At 53.4% G+C, this 20,197-nt stretch overlaps 1 protein-coding gene across 5 annotated transcripts in view; it reads left to right on the top strand.

The window, feature by feature from the left end:
• Nucleotides 1-20,197, top strand: part of KCNAB2 (potassium voltage-gated channel subfamily A regulatory beta subunit 2) — a 133,074-nt gene that overhangs the window by 33,537 nt on the left and 79,340 nt on the right. Inside the window, exon 1 of one of the 5 annotated variants that reach the window (XM_032968306.2) lies at nucleotides 9,206-9,281. The exons of the other annotated variants lie outside the window; for them this stretch is intronic. Within the exon in view, the coding sequence (XP_032824197.1) occupies nucleotides 9,271-9,281 (11 nt within the window). The 5' untranslated portion in view covers nucleotides 9,206-9,270. Of the gene's footprint in view, nucleotides 1-9,205; nucleotides 9,282-20,197 lie in introns of those variants that run through there. 5 annotated transcript variants of the gene reach the window in all.

Raw genomic sequence — 20,197 nt, 5'->3', positions numbered from 1 at the left:
TCAATACGGGTGTGGGTTGGGGGGGGTGCTGAATTGTTACAGACCTAATGTCAAGAGGTCATCACGGCCAACGCCGTTGATGGTGCCACACCGCACCTTGCCGACGCGCTCTACCCTCCGCCACATCCCATATCTCCTTCATGAACGGAAAATGAAAGACAAGCCACAGTCGTGCAATTGTGGACCAGCAACCCAAACTATGTAACCATTCAGCAAAGCCATGAAAACAAAACTAAACTACTTCTATTTTACCATGTAAGGCCCTCTGAGTTATAAAGCTTTTTTCCAAAAGCAACATGACCACAAATAATAGCTCAACGAAGTGGCATTTGTGGAAATATATCGCAGCCAACTAATCTAAACGCATGTTTCTAAATGTGGAGGTTAAAAACGGAGGACATGGGGAAAAATCATCCATGTGACCACGGGGCGAACATGCAAACTCCAAATATACTGGCGTCGGTGTCGGGATGGAACCCGCTGCATACGAATGGATTTTGAGAGGTCTTGCGAAGCGTTTTGCGGCGTGGGTGGGGGGGGAGGTGGTGGCGGTGGGGGAGAGAATCGGTCGGCGGAAGAGATCGCCGAAGGGGAGGGGGGGGGGGGGTCTTCGTCTCGCGACGATGCCAGCAGCAGATTTGGCACGGCGTTGGGAAAGGCAACCAAGGTGAACCGGCGACGCTTGGTCGTTAATGGGTATCATGTCAGTGGGCATTGCAGGTGGGTGCCGGGGGGGGGGAAGATCGTGAATCCTGAATTGGCTGATGGCAGCCGGGCGAGATGGACTGTCAAGGCGAGATAGTTAACATCTCACCACCATGGCGCCCCAAACTATGGACCCACACAGTAAACCACTGCAGTCTGCGCTCCTTCACCGGAGGAGGAACAGCGACACGACATGAACTCTCTCTCTCTGCTTAAGCCCTCGCCTCGTGGCCAGCAGCATCAGCAGCATGACCTCGATATTGGCACCGGGATGCTGAACGTGTTGCTGCTGCCGCCATCGCGCGCGTGACAAGATCGCAGGAAAGCTGGTGCAAGTGCGTTACGTTGCACGTAACGTTTCTCTGGGGCAGTTCTAAAAAATCGGGCAGCCCCTCAAAGAGTCAAAATGTTTTCTTCAGAGTCAAAATACCCTTGATCGCATGTGCTATGAAGAAGGAGCATTGCCCGAAACGTCACCTGTTAAATATTTTTCCTTTCAAGGCCACACGCTCGGCGTTATTGGCGAATGTGTTGCGTTCGTTGTTTGTTGATTGTGCCTGTGCGCCACTGCCTACGGCAGCAGCGGCAGTAGCAGCGTCACGATATTATTTCGTGGGCTCGGCAGACGCGAGTACTGCACGTAGCGGGTGTCAAGTTTGGAGGTACCGCAGTTAACTGTCCATTGAGAAAGTGTGGCTTATCCTTGTCATAAGTCAGCGGTTCGACAGGCTGACGAAGCGCCCAACTCCCTCGTGCTCCGAGTACGCCCGACACCGCGGCGTACCACGAGCTATTTCTCACTCGCCGCGAGTCGCGGACAAATCGGTCGCAGGTCCGAAGTTGCGCCTCCCGTTGGTTGACGTGCACGGGCCCGAGAGAGTGGCGGCTCTCTGATTTTCCCCTCGTCGCCCGACCAAAAGCAAACCACGACAACAACAAAAAAACGTTCCCCCATGGGAGCGCGACCCTCCAGAAAAAAAAAACCGGCGAGACCGTGCCATTGCAGGTTTTGGGAAAGTAGCAGCTGGAGGGTTTTGGCGTTGCGGCGCCGCCTGGGAGCTGCCATAGGGCCCCGGGCCCCCGTGGGCCTGCGCTGATAATGAGCCTAATGGCCTCCCGTCATCCAGAGTTGGGGGGGGGGGGACAGGGGTGAGGGGGGGTGAGGGAGCTACGTCTCTCGGAGTGATGGCGAGGCTCCTCGCTCGCATCAAATATTAACGCGCGGCGATTTACAACCGCGGCCCGCGCCAAAGTGGTTGCGGTGTGGCGTTCGGGTGGGGGTATGGTTGGGAGCGGCTAAGTTGACTTAATGTATTTGGCCGGGTGGTCGGAACGGTTGAAGCTGGTCAGCAGGGGCTGACCGACCGTTGCTGGAGTGGATGCCTTCAATACAGGCTTCCTTGTGCGGCCTCTCCCCGGCAAGACATTTCTCGAAATGGGCTTTATGAAAAGCTGCTTGTCGATGTAATTAAACGGACGACTTTTTTTTTCCCAGTTTGACGTGGCCCCAGGTGGCTTTAGAGAGGTCGGCGCACTGAGCCGGAACTGCTGAGAAGCCCGGATTTGGAATCTCGGTTACAGCCGGCCCCCCCGCGATTAAACTGGCTGCAAAGTTTGTTACATTGTTTTTATAGCTTTATTATGGTGATTTCGAAAACGTTTTGGTTTAGCCATATTTGTTTGCAGTACAGAATTAGACTGATAACTTTAATCTAAATTGTCTTATGGTTATTGTTGTTTGACTTGCATCCCACTGGGATTGTTGCACACGGCGTTGGTATACGGTGCTTTTTCTGGAAGACTATGCTGGGTTTTTTCCAGGATTTTTCTATTGGCGTAGTCACTTTAAGATGTTTTCTTCTTCATGTTTTTGTTTGTTGCGGTTGCACCCGATTCAAGAGCCGCATGGCTCACAGGGCTATACCAAATAAATGAACTGAACTGTCTCGAGGTGTAACGGAGAGCGGCGCCTTCTGGGTCTCGGCAAAGGTCGCCGAAGGCTGTGCCAAAAGCCTGGCTCCGACAATTTAATGAATCATTGCGATGTGCCGTGCGAACAAGTCGTTTCACAAGGCTGGGGCTGTCGTGAGGAAACCGCTGCCCTCCCCGCTGCTGTGTGTGCGGGATAAAGATGCCGCATATGAATGGATTTTGAGAGGCCTTGCGAAGCGTCTCGCGGCGGGGGAGGGGAGGTGGTGGGGGGGAAGAGGTCGCCGAAGGGCAAGCGGGGGGGGGGCGGGGTCTTCATCTCACGACGATGCCGGCAGCAGATTTGGCATGGCTTTGGGAAAGGCAACCCCAAGGGCAACTGGCGACGCTTGGACGTTAACGGGTATCATGGCAGTGGGCATTGCAGGGGGGTGCTGGGGGTGGGGGGGGGGGGATCGTGAATCATGAATCGGCTGACGGCAGCCGTTGGGTTAGAGCTAAGGTTAGGGATGCGGTGGTGTGTTCTGACCACCAAACCTTCGTATTACAGTAATGACCCCTCTTAGCCTCGTTAAACGCGCAGGGAGCGGCCTCTGGTGAGTGGGGGCTTAGCGTGGCAGCGGGGAGCCGCTGTGCCATGCGGGGTTGGTGTCATGGTGGCTTGGGTCAGCGGCGGGGGTCAAGAGGCCACGGTTGGAGGGGGGGGGGGTACTAAAAACAGCCGCCGCGCTCGGGACACGCTCGGTGAGACGCCTCTGCTTGGTCGCCGGGGAAACCTTTAGCTCGCGGCCGCTTTCGGGAACGCTCTTCCAGTACGCCGTTGGGGGGGGGGGGGGGAACGATGCGGCGGGTCGCCGGGCGACGGCGATCCGCGCACTTGCGTCGCTTGTTGGCGTTGAGTGGGCGAGCGTACCGAGGGTCGACGTGTTTTTTGCGTCGCTTTGCACCCCGACTCGGAAGGTGCTCTCTCTCGCAAGGGAGGCACTGCGGCGACGAATCCACTCGGCAACCGGAGACGGGCAACACACCAGAGGGGTGTATCATGGGTAGGCCGCCCCCCACCCCCGGACTCGTAGTCGTAGAATAAAGGGTGTGGAACCCTTGAACGGGGGGGGGGGGGGTTGCCACACTATCCGCGACGTCGCGTGAAGCGTTCGGTAACGCGCGGTAAATCACCCGTGTGCCGGCCGACTCGATTAACGCAGAGATGCACTGCCTGCGTGAATTAGGGAGCCAATGGGGGGGGGGGGGGATCGCTCGCCCTCCTCCTCACTCTCTCACTCTCCACGCTCCGTCTCTCTCTCTGTCTCCAATCCCTCACACACCCCCTCTCACTCTCAAGCCTCCTCTCCACTCTCACGCCCTCTCTAGTTTCCTGCCTCCCTCTTGCCCCCGCACCAATTCTCTTCTCTCTAATGGCAGCGTCTTTGTCGTTCGTCCGTGACGAACTCTTGACCTTGACTTGACCTTTTCGAGATTATCCTTGTCGTTGTAGCTTCACGTATAGCGCAAATCTGTTTGCATGTTGCACGTTCACATCTGATGTCTTTGGTACTTAGGTGGCGCAGAGACACTATCTCCCTACTCTAATGGGTCTGTATTCATATGCACCCACCGTCGAGGCTTTTTTGCGTTAGAACGCTTAAATACAAATGCGTCGTTAAAACCGCCACCACCCATCACAGCCAATTAATAAGGTTTGTCACGTAAACAAAACTTGTTCATTAGTATAGCACACCGGTGTTTTGGAGAGGTAAAGCCACAACATTAATGCAATCTAACTCAAAAAACCTCATCGATTCATATACATGCAAGCTCGTAGTGGAAAGTCCACATTCCTATGACCGAGGCCTATTCTATCCGTGGGAGAACTTGAGGAACTGTAACGACGCATCGGTTAATTGAGGAAATATGGGGCCATCCATTTAGTACGTTTGGAAAAATCTGTCAACTTGACCCCTCCCCCCCCTCCCTGTACGCACGCGTACTTTTTACACCCCCCCCCCCCCACCTGGGTACGTACAGCCTGACGCACCCCCCCCCACCCCCCCCAAATCCTATAGAACGGCCGATATTTAATCCACGCAGAAACGATCAAGGATTAATCATATTAACGTGTTTAAGCAAACAGTCCACCGCCGGACTATCTAACTAATTTGAAGGCCGATGTAGAAAAATTATTATCGAGGCTTCACCCCCCCCCCCCCCCCCCGTTTCCTATGCGTACGTACATTGTCAGTAGACCCCCCATGCGCAAGTGTACGCATTTGAGTTAACCCCCCCCCCCCTCCATGTGTACGTACTAAATGGATGGCCCCTATTGATGATTCCTCTTGACGACACGCACACGCGGTCGTGAGGACCATGGCATAGCACCTTGACCATTTGCCTCTGTGCTGTGGGAATGGCGCGAGCACCAAATGTGCTTTTACTAATGACTTACCGGGCCCTACTTGGGATTTTTGGGACTTGGCGAGTGGTGAACTTGGCGGCTGTGTGGTCGCAGTGGGACTTTGTAGCTGTGGATGGTGTAAACTGGGGGGGACCCACTTTGATCCCCCTCTGGGAATCATCGTCGGTGCCACGGTGCCGAGATGTTAACTACCTCGCCCGGTATACAGGGTGCGTGGGTTCGACCCTAATGTCCGTATAGTTGGAGTTTGCGTGTGTCTATCCCCTGCGTTCAGAGTATTTGGCTGCTGTTAACGTCCACGTGACAAGCCACTTCGTTGAGCTGTCATTTGTGGTCAGATCGCTTTTGAAAAAGAGCTACATAGCTCAGTGAGCCTTACCTGCAAAAATAACAACAAAAAAATTAGTTTCACTGTCGTTTGTCTCAGTGGTTCGTGCCCACGGGCCCATGCGTTTGGTTGTAATTGCATGACGTTTCTCCCACATTGTTATTTCAGTCCGTGTGTGTGCGTCTTCCCTAATAACCCTAACGATTATTTCTTATTTTGTTAGATCCCTATATTTAACATTAACAATCCAGACATAAACACTGCAGTATATCGATGTCTCGTCGATGTTATTATTTTTGTCATGTTTCATGCACAGCTTTTCGATGCAGTTAGATTTCCACGCAAAATAATCAGCCTAATCCTTACGACGCTCAGAAATAAAGTGGCAAATGATTTGTGGGCGCCGGGATGTTTTGTGTGTGTGTGTTTTTTTGTCGTGGTGGCACCAGCAACAGCAGTGCCTCTAGCACTGTGTCTCGTATGAGGGAGTGGCTGCGGTGGGGTGCTGGGGCGTTGGTGGTGGTGGTGGGGTGATGGGGTGGTGGCGGCGGCGATGGGGCAGCGGTGGTTGTGGTACTGGATTTTTTTGTTGTTATTCTGTCTCACTGTTCAAATAAACCTACCATTAAAATTATAGACTGATAATTTCTTTGTCAGTGGGCAAACGTACAAAATCAGCAGGGGATCAAAGACTTTTTTCCCCTCACTTGTATGTGGTGGTAGCAATGGAGCAGTGGTGGTGGGGCGATGTTGGTCAGCCTGGAGTGGGTGCAGCAGGGCGTTCCCTGCGTGCGGGTGGTGTCTGGGCTGTGAGGGTGAAAGAGGCCACGGTGAGTGCTGTGATGGGGGGGTAAGGGGGTAGTTAGTGGGGAGGGGGTGTGTGGTGGGGGTGCCTGGGGTCGGCCTGCGTGGCAGCCCAACGCTGCTGCCACTCACTCTCCGGCGTCGGGGAAATCGATTCGGCAAGAGTGACCGCGGCGCTACGGGCGGTGCCGTTTCGGTATTTCTTTTATTTTGACGCCCGGGTTTCAAGCCTGCGAGCGGAATAGCTGTGGTGGTGGTGGCGGCGGCGGCGGCGGCGGCAGCGACAACAACACGAAGTTGAGAAGCAAAGTTGCGAGTGGAAAGTGAACGGCGGCGTTGCGTTGCTGTGGTTGAGAGATCTGGCTGAGTGGTGTGGGAGTCGTAGGGGCTCGGGCCGGCATTCCTGTCGCGTGTGATGGAGTGAGCGTTATTCCGGAGGATTACGTAATCGCACGATCCTTCGGGCCGTCCCCCCCCCTCTCCCCTCTTTACAAAAAAAAACAAACAACCGGTCCGGATTCCGTTCCGCGTTCGTCGTCAAGTCCAGGAAGCGCCGCCGTGGGAGACTCTGCCGGGTGTCCAGCCCCCGTGGACGTTGGCAGCGGTTAAGAGAAGCGGTTTTTGTTTTAGTTTTTTTTTATTCCTTTTCAGAATATTTTCTTTGGTTTCAGTCCGCTGTGCCATCTGTTCGATTTTCGTTCGTTAGTTTCTTTTTTAAAAACCTTTTGTTTGCATTGTGGGCCCGCCCGGCACCGTGGTTTGGGATGACGCAGGTGCGGCACTTTCTGCACAAAATCTGATCTCTCTGTCTCTCTCCCCCCCCACCCCCGCCTTTGAGGCGCATCTCCTGAGTTTTTTGCTCGGCTGCCGCCCTCATCGTGGTGGTGGTGGACAACGATTGAAACGCTGAAGGCGAGGTAGGTGGGGTGGGTGGGTGGTCAGGGGTGGTAGCGCGGTGGTGAGGGAGGGTGCCGGGAGGCGCTCGAATTTTGTCGTCGAGGTCCCGTGCCGTCGCGTCTGTCCGCGGTACCGCCGTTTGACGCCAATCGCGGCCGCCGTGACTTTGCCTGGCTCGGTTGGGTCCCCGTGCGGACCGGTGAAAGGGGCGGAGGGGGGGGTGGGAGCTAGTCTTTGCCCCCTCATCCCCCCCCCGACCTGGCCTTCATTTGATGGGCTCGGCCTCCGCCGGCGTGTGGAGCCCGCCGGGAGCGACCCCCCCCCCCCCCCCCCCCCCCCGTCGGGAGCGGCACGGCGGCGTCCGGCGTCGCCGCGCGGCAGCCTCGCCGTGACGGCTCGCCCGATGGTGCGGCGGCTCGTCGGCTTGCGCCGTTTCTAGTTCTCGCCGGAGTACTCCGATCGCGCGGAAGTTTTGACTGCTCTGAAGTCGTCGCGCAAGACGGGGCGCCACGGCACGGGTGAGGACGACGTCAACTTTTGAAAAAGCGGCGGCGGTCGCGAGAAGGTGGAAGAGAGGAACGCCGGGGCGGCTCCGCCGAGTGAAACCGTGACCGGCGTTGGCGTTTCGGCGTCTTGCGCGCGACGGGAGGGAGTGAAGGCGCAACGGCGAAGGGAAGGCGAGCAAGACGCGGCAGTTTGTGAAAGCTGCCTGACGGAAGCTCCTGCGATTTGGTAATGGACAAGCGGCTTGTGGGAAAGGACGTTTTTGACGGAAGAATGATTGAATAGATGATTATATAGCGTTTGAATACAATTTGTAGAGCGAGAACAACGGGAACTTAAAATGACGATTTATGCAGCATGTTTTTGAGATGAATTGCCTGTGATATAATTGAAGTGCGTATAAGTTAGTTGAACATGAAGAGCATGAAAATAAAATATAGATAAATTCCTTAACATTAATAAAATTCGAATTTAATCAGGATACATCAAAAATTCAAATCAAAGTCGGGTGATTCGATATTGCATTACAACTATTAACAAGTCATATTTACTTGACGGAACATCACATTTGTACGTGAATTGAATGTTTTGATTTAAGGCATTAAGTGTGAAACATATCAATCGGACCTTCATGGAACGGAAAAAAACACTTGCATCTCGATTTCGCTCTGGAATATAAAATAAACTCAAGGAGAACCTCACTTGACACAATTTTTTTAAAACAAACCAATGGAAGATACATCACATGGAAGATGAATCGGAGAAGCACGTGCACACACGGGAATTCATTATTGAATTGCAGACATGTTTAGAGTTGTCGTTAACAAACCACCAGGCGGACTTGAGAGAGAACGACAAGACACATTTAAGGAGCAGTGTTTGGGAGTGAGTTACACAGCGGACTCGGGAACGCTCTTGAAATTGTTGTAGCTTTAACGAACGGTGTTGTTCACAAACCATAAGTTTGTCTCAAGGCCAACCGCAAGACGGACTCGCAGGACGCAGTCGTTAGCGAGCCACAGGAGGCTGTCGTGAGCAAAGCCAGAAGGCGGACTCGCTGGATTGACGAACCGCAAGACAGACTCACAAGGACCCTGTCGCTAGCGAGCCCCACTGGAGGCTCTGGTTAGTGAGCCACGAGACGGACTAATTGGATGCTGTCATTAGTGAGCCCACAGTTCACTCGTTAGCAAGCCACAGGATGGACTCGCAGGATTAGCAAAACCGCAAGACAGACTCGCACACGGACCCTGTCGTTAGCGAGCCACAGGAGGCCGCCGCTAGCGAGCCACAAGACGGACTCGTCGTTGGTGGGAAGCTCGGCGCGATGTACACGTGCCGCAGCACGTCGGGCGACCTGTACAGCAGCGCGCGGGGGCGCCTGCACCGCCCACCGTCGGACCACTATGGGCTGGCGCGCCGTGCTGGGCCCGCCGGCGCCTCCTCGGGCCCGCCAAGCCGCGACCCGTCGTTCAGCCTGCGGCGGTGCGGCACGGCGCAGGGCTCCCTGCAGGCCGTCGCCGGCGCCGCCAACTCCGTCTCCCCCACGCCGCCGCTGCCGCCGCGGTCGATGGCGGCGGCGGCAGCGCCGCCTGCGACGGTGGCGGCGCCGTCCGCCTCGTCCCTGCGCGGCCGCACGCTCGAGGAGTTTGTGAAGGTGCACGGGCTGGTGGCGCGCCAGCGCACGGGCATGAGCTACCGGTAGGTGCGGCGTGCATGCGGGTGGCGGGGTTGTCGCGCACCTGACATTGACATCGTCAGGCTTGCTCGTTGAAGGCTCCCCCACCAAGCTTTTGCCGCCACCTCTCGCGAGCCACGTGTTGCTCGTTCCGTCTCCGTGTCGTTCCCCGTGCACGTCTCTCCTACCTTCTCTGCGTGCCTTTTCAGTTTTTTGTCCAAAAGAATAAAATGCGGCGATGACCGTGTTTCTGAATCGCGTGTCCATAGTAGGCGGCGCACGCCGATCAAAACCACTCGCTTCTTTTTCGGCACCCGGGTTTGTTTAATCCGCATTGTCAAACCCATAACAATGCTAGTAATAACGCCGGGATGACAATTCCAAGTTATGAAAGATTACAGGCTACGGGGACACTTTCCAGCACGTGTTTTGTCTTCGGATTAATGTAATCGTTCAATCGGCAGGCATGGGAAGCTGACGGGCAGCTGTCAGGGCAGTGTACACGTGCGCGTTTGCAAATCGTCCTTTTAGCACTATGTCGAGTCTAAAGTTTTTGACAAAAACGCTTTAATTAATTGAGGCAGTTTCCAACAGGGTAGGCCCCTAATAACAATACAGCGTGCTGCTAAAGTTTGGTTCCTATTGGGTCATCTTCACGAGAGTTAGTGGCCTACCGCCGCCCTAGATGGATGGACAGAGCTAATGCAAGCGGGCGACTAACCGTAGTTGGAAAGCGTTAATCGTGGTTGATTCAAGGCCGTTCTACCAGTCACCTGATGGATGAATGCCACCCCACGCCGTGCCAGTCAGCGGGGGACTATTTGACCATACTGCTCCACGCTGGACGGTGCGGCCTGTGGGAGTGGGGCGGGCGGGCGGGTGGGAAGCCCAGCACCCGTTCGAATATCGCTCGCCACTGTGACTAAGAATATCAAGCTGTTGAGTTGCTGGGTGCGCATCGTGCAGTCTGCTAACCCCTGCGTCACAGCTCCACCCAAATTAGTTGCTCCGGAAAAGCCTCACCGAGTCTCAAGACTGCCTTCAAGGATAGTCCTGGCCACATTAAAATTTTGAACAATTCCATTTTGTGAGGTTTTGGTTTCACGTGGGAGGAAACGAGAGTACCCGGGAAAAAACGAAATAATGATGATGATGATTATGACGATGATGATAATGTTGGTCATCACTGGCAGTATCGGATATTGGTACCACCATCACCAATATCATCATCATCGTCGTCACAATCATCAACACTCCCGTCTCTAATCATTATCGCCACTACCATCGCCGTCATTCATGACCAATATCCATTATCACCGTCGCCATTAAAACCACCACTGTCCATCGGCTTTTGCCGTCAACGTCGGCGGTCATGATTGTCCTCGTCAGCATTGCGTTTCGTCTCTTATCCTTATCGACCTCGTCGGCACCGCCGGCGCCATCGACACGACCATCAATTGAGACCGCTTATTAGGGCCGCCACCAACAGTCACGCTGTTGATTAAAACGCACCGCATCGCTCTGCCGACCTACGACGTGATCGATTTCGGGTTGAAATGTCATCGTTCACCGTTGTCGACGGGCCCTTTCGAGTTAAAGCGATGCAAAAATGACACGTTGTTCCTCGAATTAAACGCTTGGTTCGTTATTATTATCGTGACAATATTAAGAACGGTGTTCTTGGTTTATCCGAGGAAAGAGACCTCGCCGAGTCTCGGGGGGGACGCCTCCTGTCGGGAGGATCCTGCCACGTTTGGGACGTTTTGGCCGATTTAATTCGTGATTCTTTTTGGCTTATTGTGGGGAGGGAAACGGGAGGAACCCTCGGAGAAAGCCCACACGCGTGTACGAGGAGACAACGTGCAACGCTCCGCACGGATAACGTGCAACGCTCCGCACGGATAACGTGCAACGCTCCGCACGGATAACGTGCAACGCTCCGCACGGATAACGTGCAACGCTCCGCACGGATAACGTGCAACGCTCCGCAAGGATAACGTGCAACGCTCCACGGATATATTCTGTCCGCTTGCTGCGCTGCAATCTCCTGGCCACCGTGGGGGAGGGGGGGGAGATTTGAGATTTTTTTTTAAATCTCTCTGATCCGCCAACCATCGCCTCCGCGGCACTGCTTGATCGCAGGTGTTCGCTGTTATTCCCTACTCTCAGTCGTCGAATACCCAATCTATTTATAGTTGTTATCCGTGGATCGTTAAAATTCTCGCAGAAAGCTAAAACAAATTCCGACGTGTTATTTTCATCATTAACCAGCGGTGTGGACTGGTATACGCCATTTCGGCCAGTCGGCAGGTCGCGCGTGTGGTGCGGTGAAACGCGGGTACTCCACGCTCTTCCGTAGACGTCTGGCCAGCGTGGAAGAGTAGGCCAAAATCGACTCTAATCTGGTGGAGGGGCTCTGTAGAGCTCCCTCTTAGTCGTTGGAGGCCCCCCTGCGCCAGCAGTGGCGCGAGCGAACAATTCCAGGGCTACGCCTTTGCCTAATAAACCACGAAGCGACAGTTGTGCGTCGCTTTCCGTAGTTTTTTTTGCTCCGGCAGGCGGAGAGAGGGGGGACAGGGTTGTTCCGGCATGGAGGCGGCGAGCCACACGGCGCCGTTGGCTTCACTTGCGTGGTGATGAGGAAGTGAACTACACTAAAAACATTTTTTAAAACTATTTTTAGTTTAGGAGATGACGCCCTCTGAGATATTTAGCTATTTTTCAGAAGTGACCCGGCCACAAGTGATAGCTCAACCGAGTGTCTTGTCGCCAATGGCAATTTATGCACGTTGATTCTAAATGTGGAGGGGGGAAAAAACAGAGGGCCCGGATCTCATAATCCACACAGCCACGGGCCACGAGAGATAAACGCGGACTCCAAATATGCAGCATGCGTCATGGTTCATGATCGAACCCACGACCTCCTGCATACTGGGCGAGGTCGTTAACATCTCACCGCCGTGGGAGCCCCCAAGTCGCGGCCGGGGCAGCGTGAGAGTTCAGGAATAGCAGCCGGGCGTCGTGAGTTGCCTGCGTTTGGAAATGGGACGTTTCTCCCTGTGTGTGTGTGCGTGGCTCATGACCACGGTCTCCGTGAGCATAAAAATAACTTGGTGGCTTGCGACCTATTAAAACGATCGTCGCTCGTGCCATTCGAATTCTGGCGTATCGGCGCACACGTTTGTCTTGGTTTTTATAATGCATTACTCCTATAATTATTGTGAATAATGAGAGTAAATCAATCTTCTTTTTTTGTATGGCATTTTTGGGGATTGCAACGGATTACAAATTGATGTCCGGGATTTGATATCCATTCTACCGCTTCAGGAGTAGCTGCGTGGATGTTTCGGATCGCCATTGAATGATCTGATTTGGCAGTCGTTCACGATGTGTTGCAGAATAATCAATGTTATCGTTATATCCACCAGTCGATGAAGGAATTCCATTCGCCATGTTGGTTGCTGCAGTCGTTTAACCATGCTTCACGACGGTGGTCGAGAAGCAAGCTGGCGAAGGGAGGGCCAAGGGACCGGGACCCGCTTTAAGATTTCGCTCGCCACTGATGTTAGTCGGGACCCATAAAATTAACTTCTCGTCACCAGCTTTTTAAATCTTTAAAGCTTTAAATAAAAAAAAATTCTGGTCACCAGGTTCGCGGTGCCGTGCATGGGGACCACTGCCCCCCACCACCTCGTATTCACTTTCAAAAATTTGGGCGGCAGAGTAAGCGCGCAGTGGTGACACGTGCCTCACGGCAAGAAGGGCCTGGATTCGATTTGGGAGTTTGTGTGCTCTCTGCCTTGTTCTGCGTTGGTTTTCCTCCTGCGTTTTCTTCCGTAGCTGAAAAAAAAAAACCCCATTTACGATGTAACTGGCATTGGCCAAAACATCCCAATGCTGAAAAACTATCCGCACATCGCTCAATTGGGATCACGCACAGCAGCAGCAACATCGCCCCCTACTGCGAGAACTTGGCAGGACCCTTCTGACTCGGGAGTCTTGAGAGGCTCGTTGAGGATTTCCTTGATAAACAAGCGTAAGAATGACAATAATCGTGAACGCTTAAAAGGGCATTAGCACGAGAGAGAGACGTGTGCCACCCAGTTACGCTTTTTTTGCGGTGAATCCTTGTAGTCGAAAAGGTTTTGCGGTGAGGAAATGTGAGCGTGCGAAGCCAACCGTGCTAAATCGGAGGTGCAGCACGGTTGGCGATGTACGGTGTGAAAGAAGTTTAACATACACGCGTTGTTGTTGTTCCGAAACAGCTTACTCTGTGTGATCACCGCGGCGCAATCGACTGCACTCGTAAGAGTGCGCCGTAAGAAATGTGAAATGTTCACGCTTGTTCATCATAACAGTCGTCGTCGTTGGTGAACTTTATTGTTATGCCTACACTAACAAAGAGGCATTGCCCGTGTTTTATACACGCACGTTGTTGGTTTTCTTCTAGAGGGGCGCGCTGTTGAAGGACGCGGTTTGCGTTTTGTTCATTGCGCCCGCGTGCCACTGCCAACGCAGCAGCAGCAGCAGCATCACCTTTTGTATCGTCAGCAACAGCATTAACATCTTCATCATCACCATCCGAATCGATTGTGGAGAGTCGACGAGGCTTCACTTGTTTGCCGTGTCTCACCCCCGCCCCCCCCACCAGACGCGGCAAACAACGAGCATTTGATTCTTTCGGTCGGTGGTGGGGGGGGGGGGTATGCTCGCTCTAATGCAGTAGAGGGCAGGAAGCGGAGCCCCCTGCCCCCCCCCCCCCCCCCCGGGACGCTCGCGGAGTGCACCGCCGATTGATTCCGAGTCCGGCCAGACGGATCGGATGCCCTGCTTCTCTCTCTCCATTGCAGTTGCCTTTCCAGCGCCTTTGGAAAGTGGGGAGGGGAGAGGCCTCTTCCCCCCCCCCCCACCACCTCCCCCCCCCCCCCCCAGGAGAGAGGGGATCGTTTCACCAGTGGTGGTGGTGATGGGTTGGGGAGGGGCGTTGATGGCTCAACGAGATGGGATTTAAAAAAACAAAGGCCTCCCGCCCTGTCGGTTGTAGGCCATTTATCCGGTCACTGGCAGCTTGCCTTAGTTTGCTTGCTGTTAATGAAAAAAAATAACTGATCAGAATACATTTTTTTTTAAATGCAATCCTCACCAGGCTCAATGGTGCAAGTGTGATTTCTTTTGTTGTTAAACATTTCCTATACTTTTGCACTCCTGTTGTGTTTTTGTATTGTTTGTTGTTGTAACGTCCTGACCCGCCCCGAACTGGGCATCGGTCAAAAAGAGCTTTTTAGCTTCTCGGATTCCTCCTTCACTGTCAATAAATATTGTGCTTATAATATCCATCCCTCTCAATTTACGTGCTATGAAGAAGGGCCATAGCCCGAAACGTCGCTTATTGTATATGATTTGAGTGTCAATCGACGAACGCGTTGGGTCTTGATGTGTGCGTGCGTTTGGCCGATTCCACTCGAGCCGAGCGGCGTCCTCGGCGATCCGCCTTCCCCTCGCAGGTCGCGTGGCATCACGGGATGGTGATGGCTCGTGGAGGCCTTTTATACAGCAGTGGATAGATCATGGCTGATGACAATCATGTATGTGCGTTGAACTTCTTAAGCACCGTACCTAGCCAACCGTGCTATTCGGACAACCCCTATCATAGTGATGGTAGGAGCTGCCCTTTCTATATTTCCACAATGGCAATGGCTTATGGAAAGGCCTTTGTACAGCAGTGGATAGATCATGGCTGATGACAATAGGGCCTGGTCTTTCTATATGTCCACAATAAACACAACTATCATTGATGAGAAAAAAAAACGAACTCGACTCCCTACGATTAAAAATGAATACCGATTTGCAGCAGAAAACAAAAATCTCCTGTGGGCTAGCGCTCTGGCTGTTGTATCTTTCCAGTGTTGTGGGGGGGGGGGAGTGCAGGGAGATTGACGAGCACATGGTTGGAGATCTCTCTTCACAGCGTGGTGCCTCGTGACGGGTCTCCGTTGACACGTCGGTGACTTTCCACAGGCAGATGACGAGAACGGTCATACCCTGATTTCTCCTTGCGCCCATGCCATCGCCCACTGGTCGGTGAACTCATGTTAAGAGTTTGCAATTGAAATCCTAACGTGGATACATCAATTGTAAACTGATGAGAGGGGAGAGTGTTGAGGGGAGTAGAGTGAGGTGAGCGGGGAGGGGTAGGAGAGTGCTTGGAGGGGAGTAGAGTGAGAGGGGAGGGGTAGGGGAGTGTGGAGGGGAGTAGAGTGAGATGAGAGGGGAGAGGTAGGAGAGTGTGGAGGGGAGTGGAGTGAGATGAGAGGGGAGAGGTAGGAGAGTGTGGAGGGGAGTAGAGTGAGATGAGAGGGTTGGGGTAGGAGAGTGCGTGGAGGGGAGTAGAGTGAGATGAGAGGGTTGGGGTAGGAGAGTGCGTGGAGGGGAGTAGAGTGAGGGGAGGGGTTGGAGAGTGTGGAGGGGAGTAGAGTGAGATAAGAGGTAGGCGGGGGCGAGTCCATGGAGGATCTTGAGTGCAGTCTTGGGGTAGGCTTGGGAATTGATTGAGAGCCAGTGGAGGGATCCGAGGGTTTGTGGTGACGTGGTCACAGTGATGTGGGTTTGTATTTGAAGCTGCTGATGCAGCAACATCATCATCACAAGGTCACGCTCGGCTTTCTCTCCCCAGTGAGAGGGTGGTAGACATGGTGTGGTGGTAAACGTGGTAATGGTGGTGGCAGATGTGGTGGTGATGGGGCCAAGTTGACCTTCGCTGGAATGCGACTTCACATTTATAATAGTGAGAGCCATAAAGCGTGCTGGGATGTTATCCCATGATTTAGTTTTTGTGCATTTTTGAGCGGCAGTGCTGTTGCTAATGCACGCACTAGAAATATGCTGCTTTAATCTGTGAAACAAGGAACACCCCTCCCGTTGTAAACCACAATCCCGCTTCACTAATCCCACAGGTGCTTTGCCACCGCTGTTTACGACTGAGCGTCACGGTCTATTGTTATTATCGCGACACAAATTAAAATGTTTCGTTTTTATATATCCCGTCGTCGTTGATGCAAATGGCATCTCTCACGATCGCCGAGGAACCACAGACAAGGCTGGAAGGCACCAGCAGAAGCAGCCAAAGGCGGCAAGCCCGGCGCTAACCAACAAATTGCCCAAGCTCTGCAGTCCTCGATACATTAAGATGTATTGGCCAATTGACGAGTGTTTATTCACGTGGGAGAAAACTAGAGCGTACGGATTCACGGATGCGCTGCAGTGTAGGTTTCACGGTTGCACTGCCGTACAGCTCTCCGATGCACGATGTCCGTTTCTGTCCAAGCACTAGGGGAGCATCTTCAGGAGCTGGACTACATCCCTGGAGCCACGAGTGCCTGCTACAATGTCTGCGTTGTAAAAAATAATAACTCCATTCTATTCTACAATTTAATCGTAACCCTTCGCTCTGACATTCGTCAAGCAGCGGGGGGCGGTGGGGCTAGGGGCTGGGTAGAGTTTGGGAATGAGTAGCGAATCAAATATTTTAGTTCTTTCGGTAAAGTCACGTAGAAGGGAAACGATAAGAACCAAGAATATGAATCCCTGCAGTCACGAAAGCTTTAAATCAAAAATATACTTTATTTCCGTTCGCTGTTCCATGGAGATAAAATAAAACACAACGCATCTCGGCAGATTTATTTTTTGTGGTGACTCGGCAGGGACACGGCGGTTAGCGACCTTCACTCTGAACCTGGCGACCCAAGTTTACTTCCCATCACCTTGGCCGATAACAGGCTCACTCATGAAAACTGGGTTTTTTCATTTAATCATCACAGAGTTTACCGTAACCCTTGAATCTGTTTGCCCGGTTTTATTCTCGCGTAAGTCCCACTTAACACAACTTTACCCTAAAATCTTATTAAGCAGATCCACTCTACACACGAGTGTTATCGTGACCCCCATGTGACATACAAGACGGACGGGACTGGCTGCCTGACGGAAAGACGGAGCTATTGCGTTAACGCCACTTTTGACCTTGGCTGGAAGTCGTTCCAAAACGCAATAACAAAAAAAATGAATGCCGAATCGACGACGCGCGGACGCGGTAAATGTTTAATAGGGGCGGGCGGGTGGCTCTGGCGTCTGTGTCTGCTTCGCGTATAAATAATTCACGTCGCCGCCTCCTGTGAACGTTCGTCGGTTTGGCCGCGTTTCACACCGGTGGGAAGTTTGTTTTGGCTCGCGACGACGGTGCACGCTTGAGTCATGGTTTTGTGTCCGCCTTCCGCCACGAGCTTCCTTGAGATCGACCGACAAAGTCCGCTTGTCCGTTTTAGGAGCGTAACGGTGCAAAAATCAATTGTTTTTGTCCCAACGCGTGCGTCGAATCGTGCGGGCTGGAATCGATTGATTACAATTCGCACAAACGGTACCGCCGGAACGATCGTCATCGTCGGGACTAACGAGACGGAAGGAACGAGACGGAGCAAATGAGATGAATGGAACCAGACGGAAGGAATAAGACGATCGATAACAATCGAAACGATTCGCGAATTGACATTTTTGAAGAATAACTCTGCTCGTAAGTGTGCTGTATCGTCACCCGGCTCAGAGGCAGATTTTGATCTTGACCAATGCTCCCTCAAGCCATATTTTTGGCATATATGCGACTGCATCTCCACCAGACAAGCCGAGACCTTTGCCCCAACTACCCCCCACCCCAAAACCAAAATTTCACATTTCAAACAAAAGCACTGTGGGCTCTCAGCTGCATTCATTCCAGCTTGGCATTACAGGTTCATTTCCAAAGAGGTGCTCTTTGTCTAATGGGACAGGACTCCCACCATCGCCATTATAATCTACGCATTATTGATCGCCACGATCACTTAGTTTTTGTCTTTTGCGCAATTTACCCCAAACCTCCCCCCTCGACTGCACCATTGGGTGCCACGTCACGAAGAATGCGTTCGGATCTTTCTGAAAGAACAGCGTGCCCACTCATATCTTGTGTTTAAAGGATGGCTCGGGTGGAAGCGGATATCACAGAGCCACGTCTGAAATGCCTGCGCAAGTGAACTCTGGTCCACACGCAGGAGGAGCGGCAGCACTTTCCCGCCCGCCCTGCCGCCGAGAGTAACGCCCGGTTAAGCGTGACCGGTCAAACCGATGTTTTAAACGCTCAGAATTTGAATTTATCCCCCATTAAGCACGGCGCCCAATTTAATGTGATGGGTAGTTTATTTCTTTTTTCGCGCTTGCGCGTGAACTTTGATGACTGGGCTGAGGATCGTAAATCACCCTGACGCTCGAGAACCCAATTTTAATCACAGGCGGATGTAACCAGGCTTTGAATCCGGGATCTCTGGAGTGTTGGTTCAGCTTCTCTGACCTCGGAGCCACTCGGCCACCTCCATTTTGTACTAAATCGATACTGCATGATGATCACGATGATCCTGATCATGATGACGGTCATGATGATGATGATGATAGCAATGATCACCTGTTTACCTAGGAAACTCTTTTTAGGAGGCTACCCCGTTGGGATTTTTTTTTTTTGCCAGCAACCATTACAATGGGAACTGGAGAACCCGGATGAAAACCAATGCAGAATGGGGGGTTGGGGTGGGGGGGGGAGATACACGGAGAAGGCTACGTAGAATGGCGCCCGTGCCATTTGGAGGAAAGACGGCTTTGGGATGGGATACACGAAGTGAATTTCCGAGGAAGTTTCCGCGGAACGCTCGCGTGGAAGGTGGGGAGCGGTCCCGCGCTCGGCGTCCCATCGAAGCCGCCCGGGCCGCCGGTGCCAGATGCCGAGTCCGGAGAAGCCACGAGGGGGTCAGCCTCGCATCGCTCCCCTCCCGGGGTGGAAATTCGCCGCGTTCCGTCGTCGTCTCGGTAGACGCCGCTCTCGCCCATTGCCGCCCTCACCGCTTGGCGAGCGCCGGCTGTTGCCGGTCACGCGAAGACGGTCGCACCGCATCGCGCGCTTTCAGGCGCGCTTCTGCGGCCGTCTGGAACGATCTTCCGATGATTGGAACGCCACTGGAGCTGTGCACTTTTAAATCGTCTCGGTTGAAAACGAATTCCTCTCGAGCTGCTTTTTGTGCTTTAGTTTGTTGTCCTTCCCCCCCCCCGCACCTCCGATTTTCACGGTCGGCTGCATACGGTGCGAAAAAAGTTATTCCTACATACGTACGCTGCCGTGGGCCTTTACCGGTCGCACTGCCGTGTGCACCAAAGAACGAACCGAAAGCGGCAAAGGCGAGGATGATGCGCCCTTGGAATCGCGTCGAGAGGCGTTTAGCACCGACGAGCCGATACGCCGTCTCAGAAGGCACGGCCCAACCTCTGGTTTTGGCGGCGGAGTCACAGCAGTGGCAGGCGGGGGGGGGGGGGCCCTGTTGCTCCTGAGAGCCCAGCCATTCTCGGCTCGCCTGGGCGAACGGTAAAAAAAAAAGGGGGAGGGCCAACGCGGATTTGACACTCTCCTGGCGAGGCTTTCCTTGCTCGTGTCGATACCGAGGTCAACCAAAATCCCTCGTCGCCGGCGAACGCGCCACCGCTGCCAGTGGCAACGCGGAAGACAATATGACCACGGCGATGACAACGTCGCGCGGCTCCTCGTCCATCACCGTCGCGCGGTGTCCGACGATGCGGAGAGCGCACACAACCGTAGTCGCCAGATTAGGAAGCGTTTACACACCCCTCCCCCGCCCACTCTCCCGTATTTTAAGTCCGGGGGTGCGTCTTATTATCCGTTCGGTCTGTGTGTGTGTGTGTGTGCGCGCGTGTGTGCGTGTGGTGCGGTCGTGTAGCGGTTAGCGCTACGCTGCGTTACGAACTCGGCGACCGGAGTTCGATTCCTGCTCATGGCCAACACCGGTGACAATTATCTGAACCGGTCATTGGCCTCCCCTAGGTCGACTCGGCCTCATTATATGGGTACCTTGTGTGG

This window comes from Petromyzon marinus, chromosome 39 (assembly GCF_048934315.1).
Source record: "Petromyzon marinus isolate PM22_M1 ecotype Great Lakes invasive population chromosome 39, UKy_Petmar_22M1.pri1.0, whole genome shotgun sequence".
Classification (NCBI taxonomy): Eukaryota; Metazoa; Chordata; class Hyperoartia; order Petromyzontiformes; family Petromyzontidae; genus Petromyzon; species Petromyzon marinus.
Note: the sequence above shows the minus strand (reverse complement) of the source record. Positions and strands in the feature narration are given on the sequence as shown.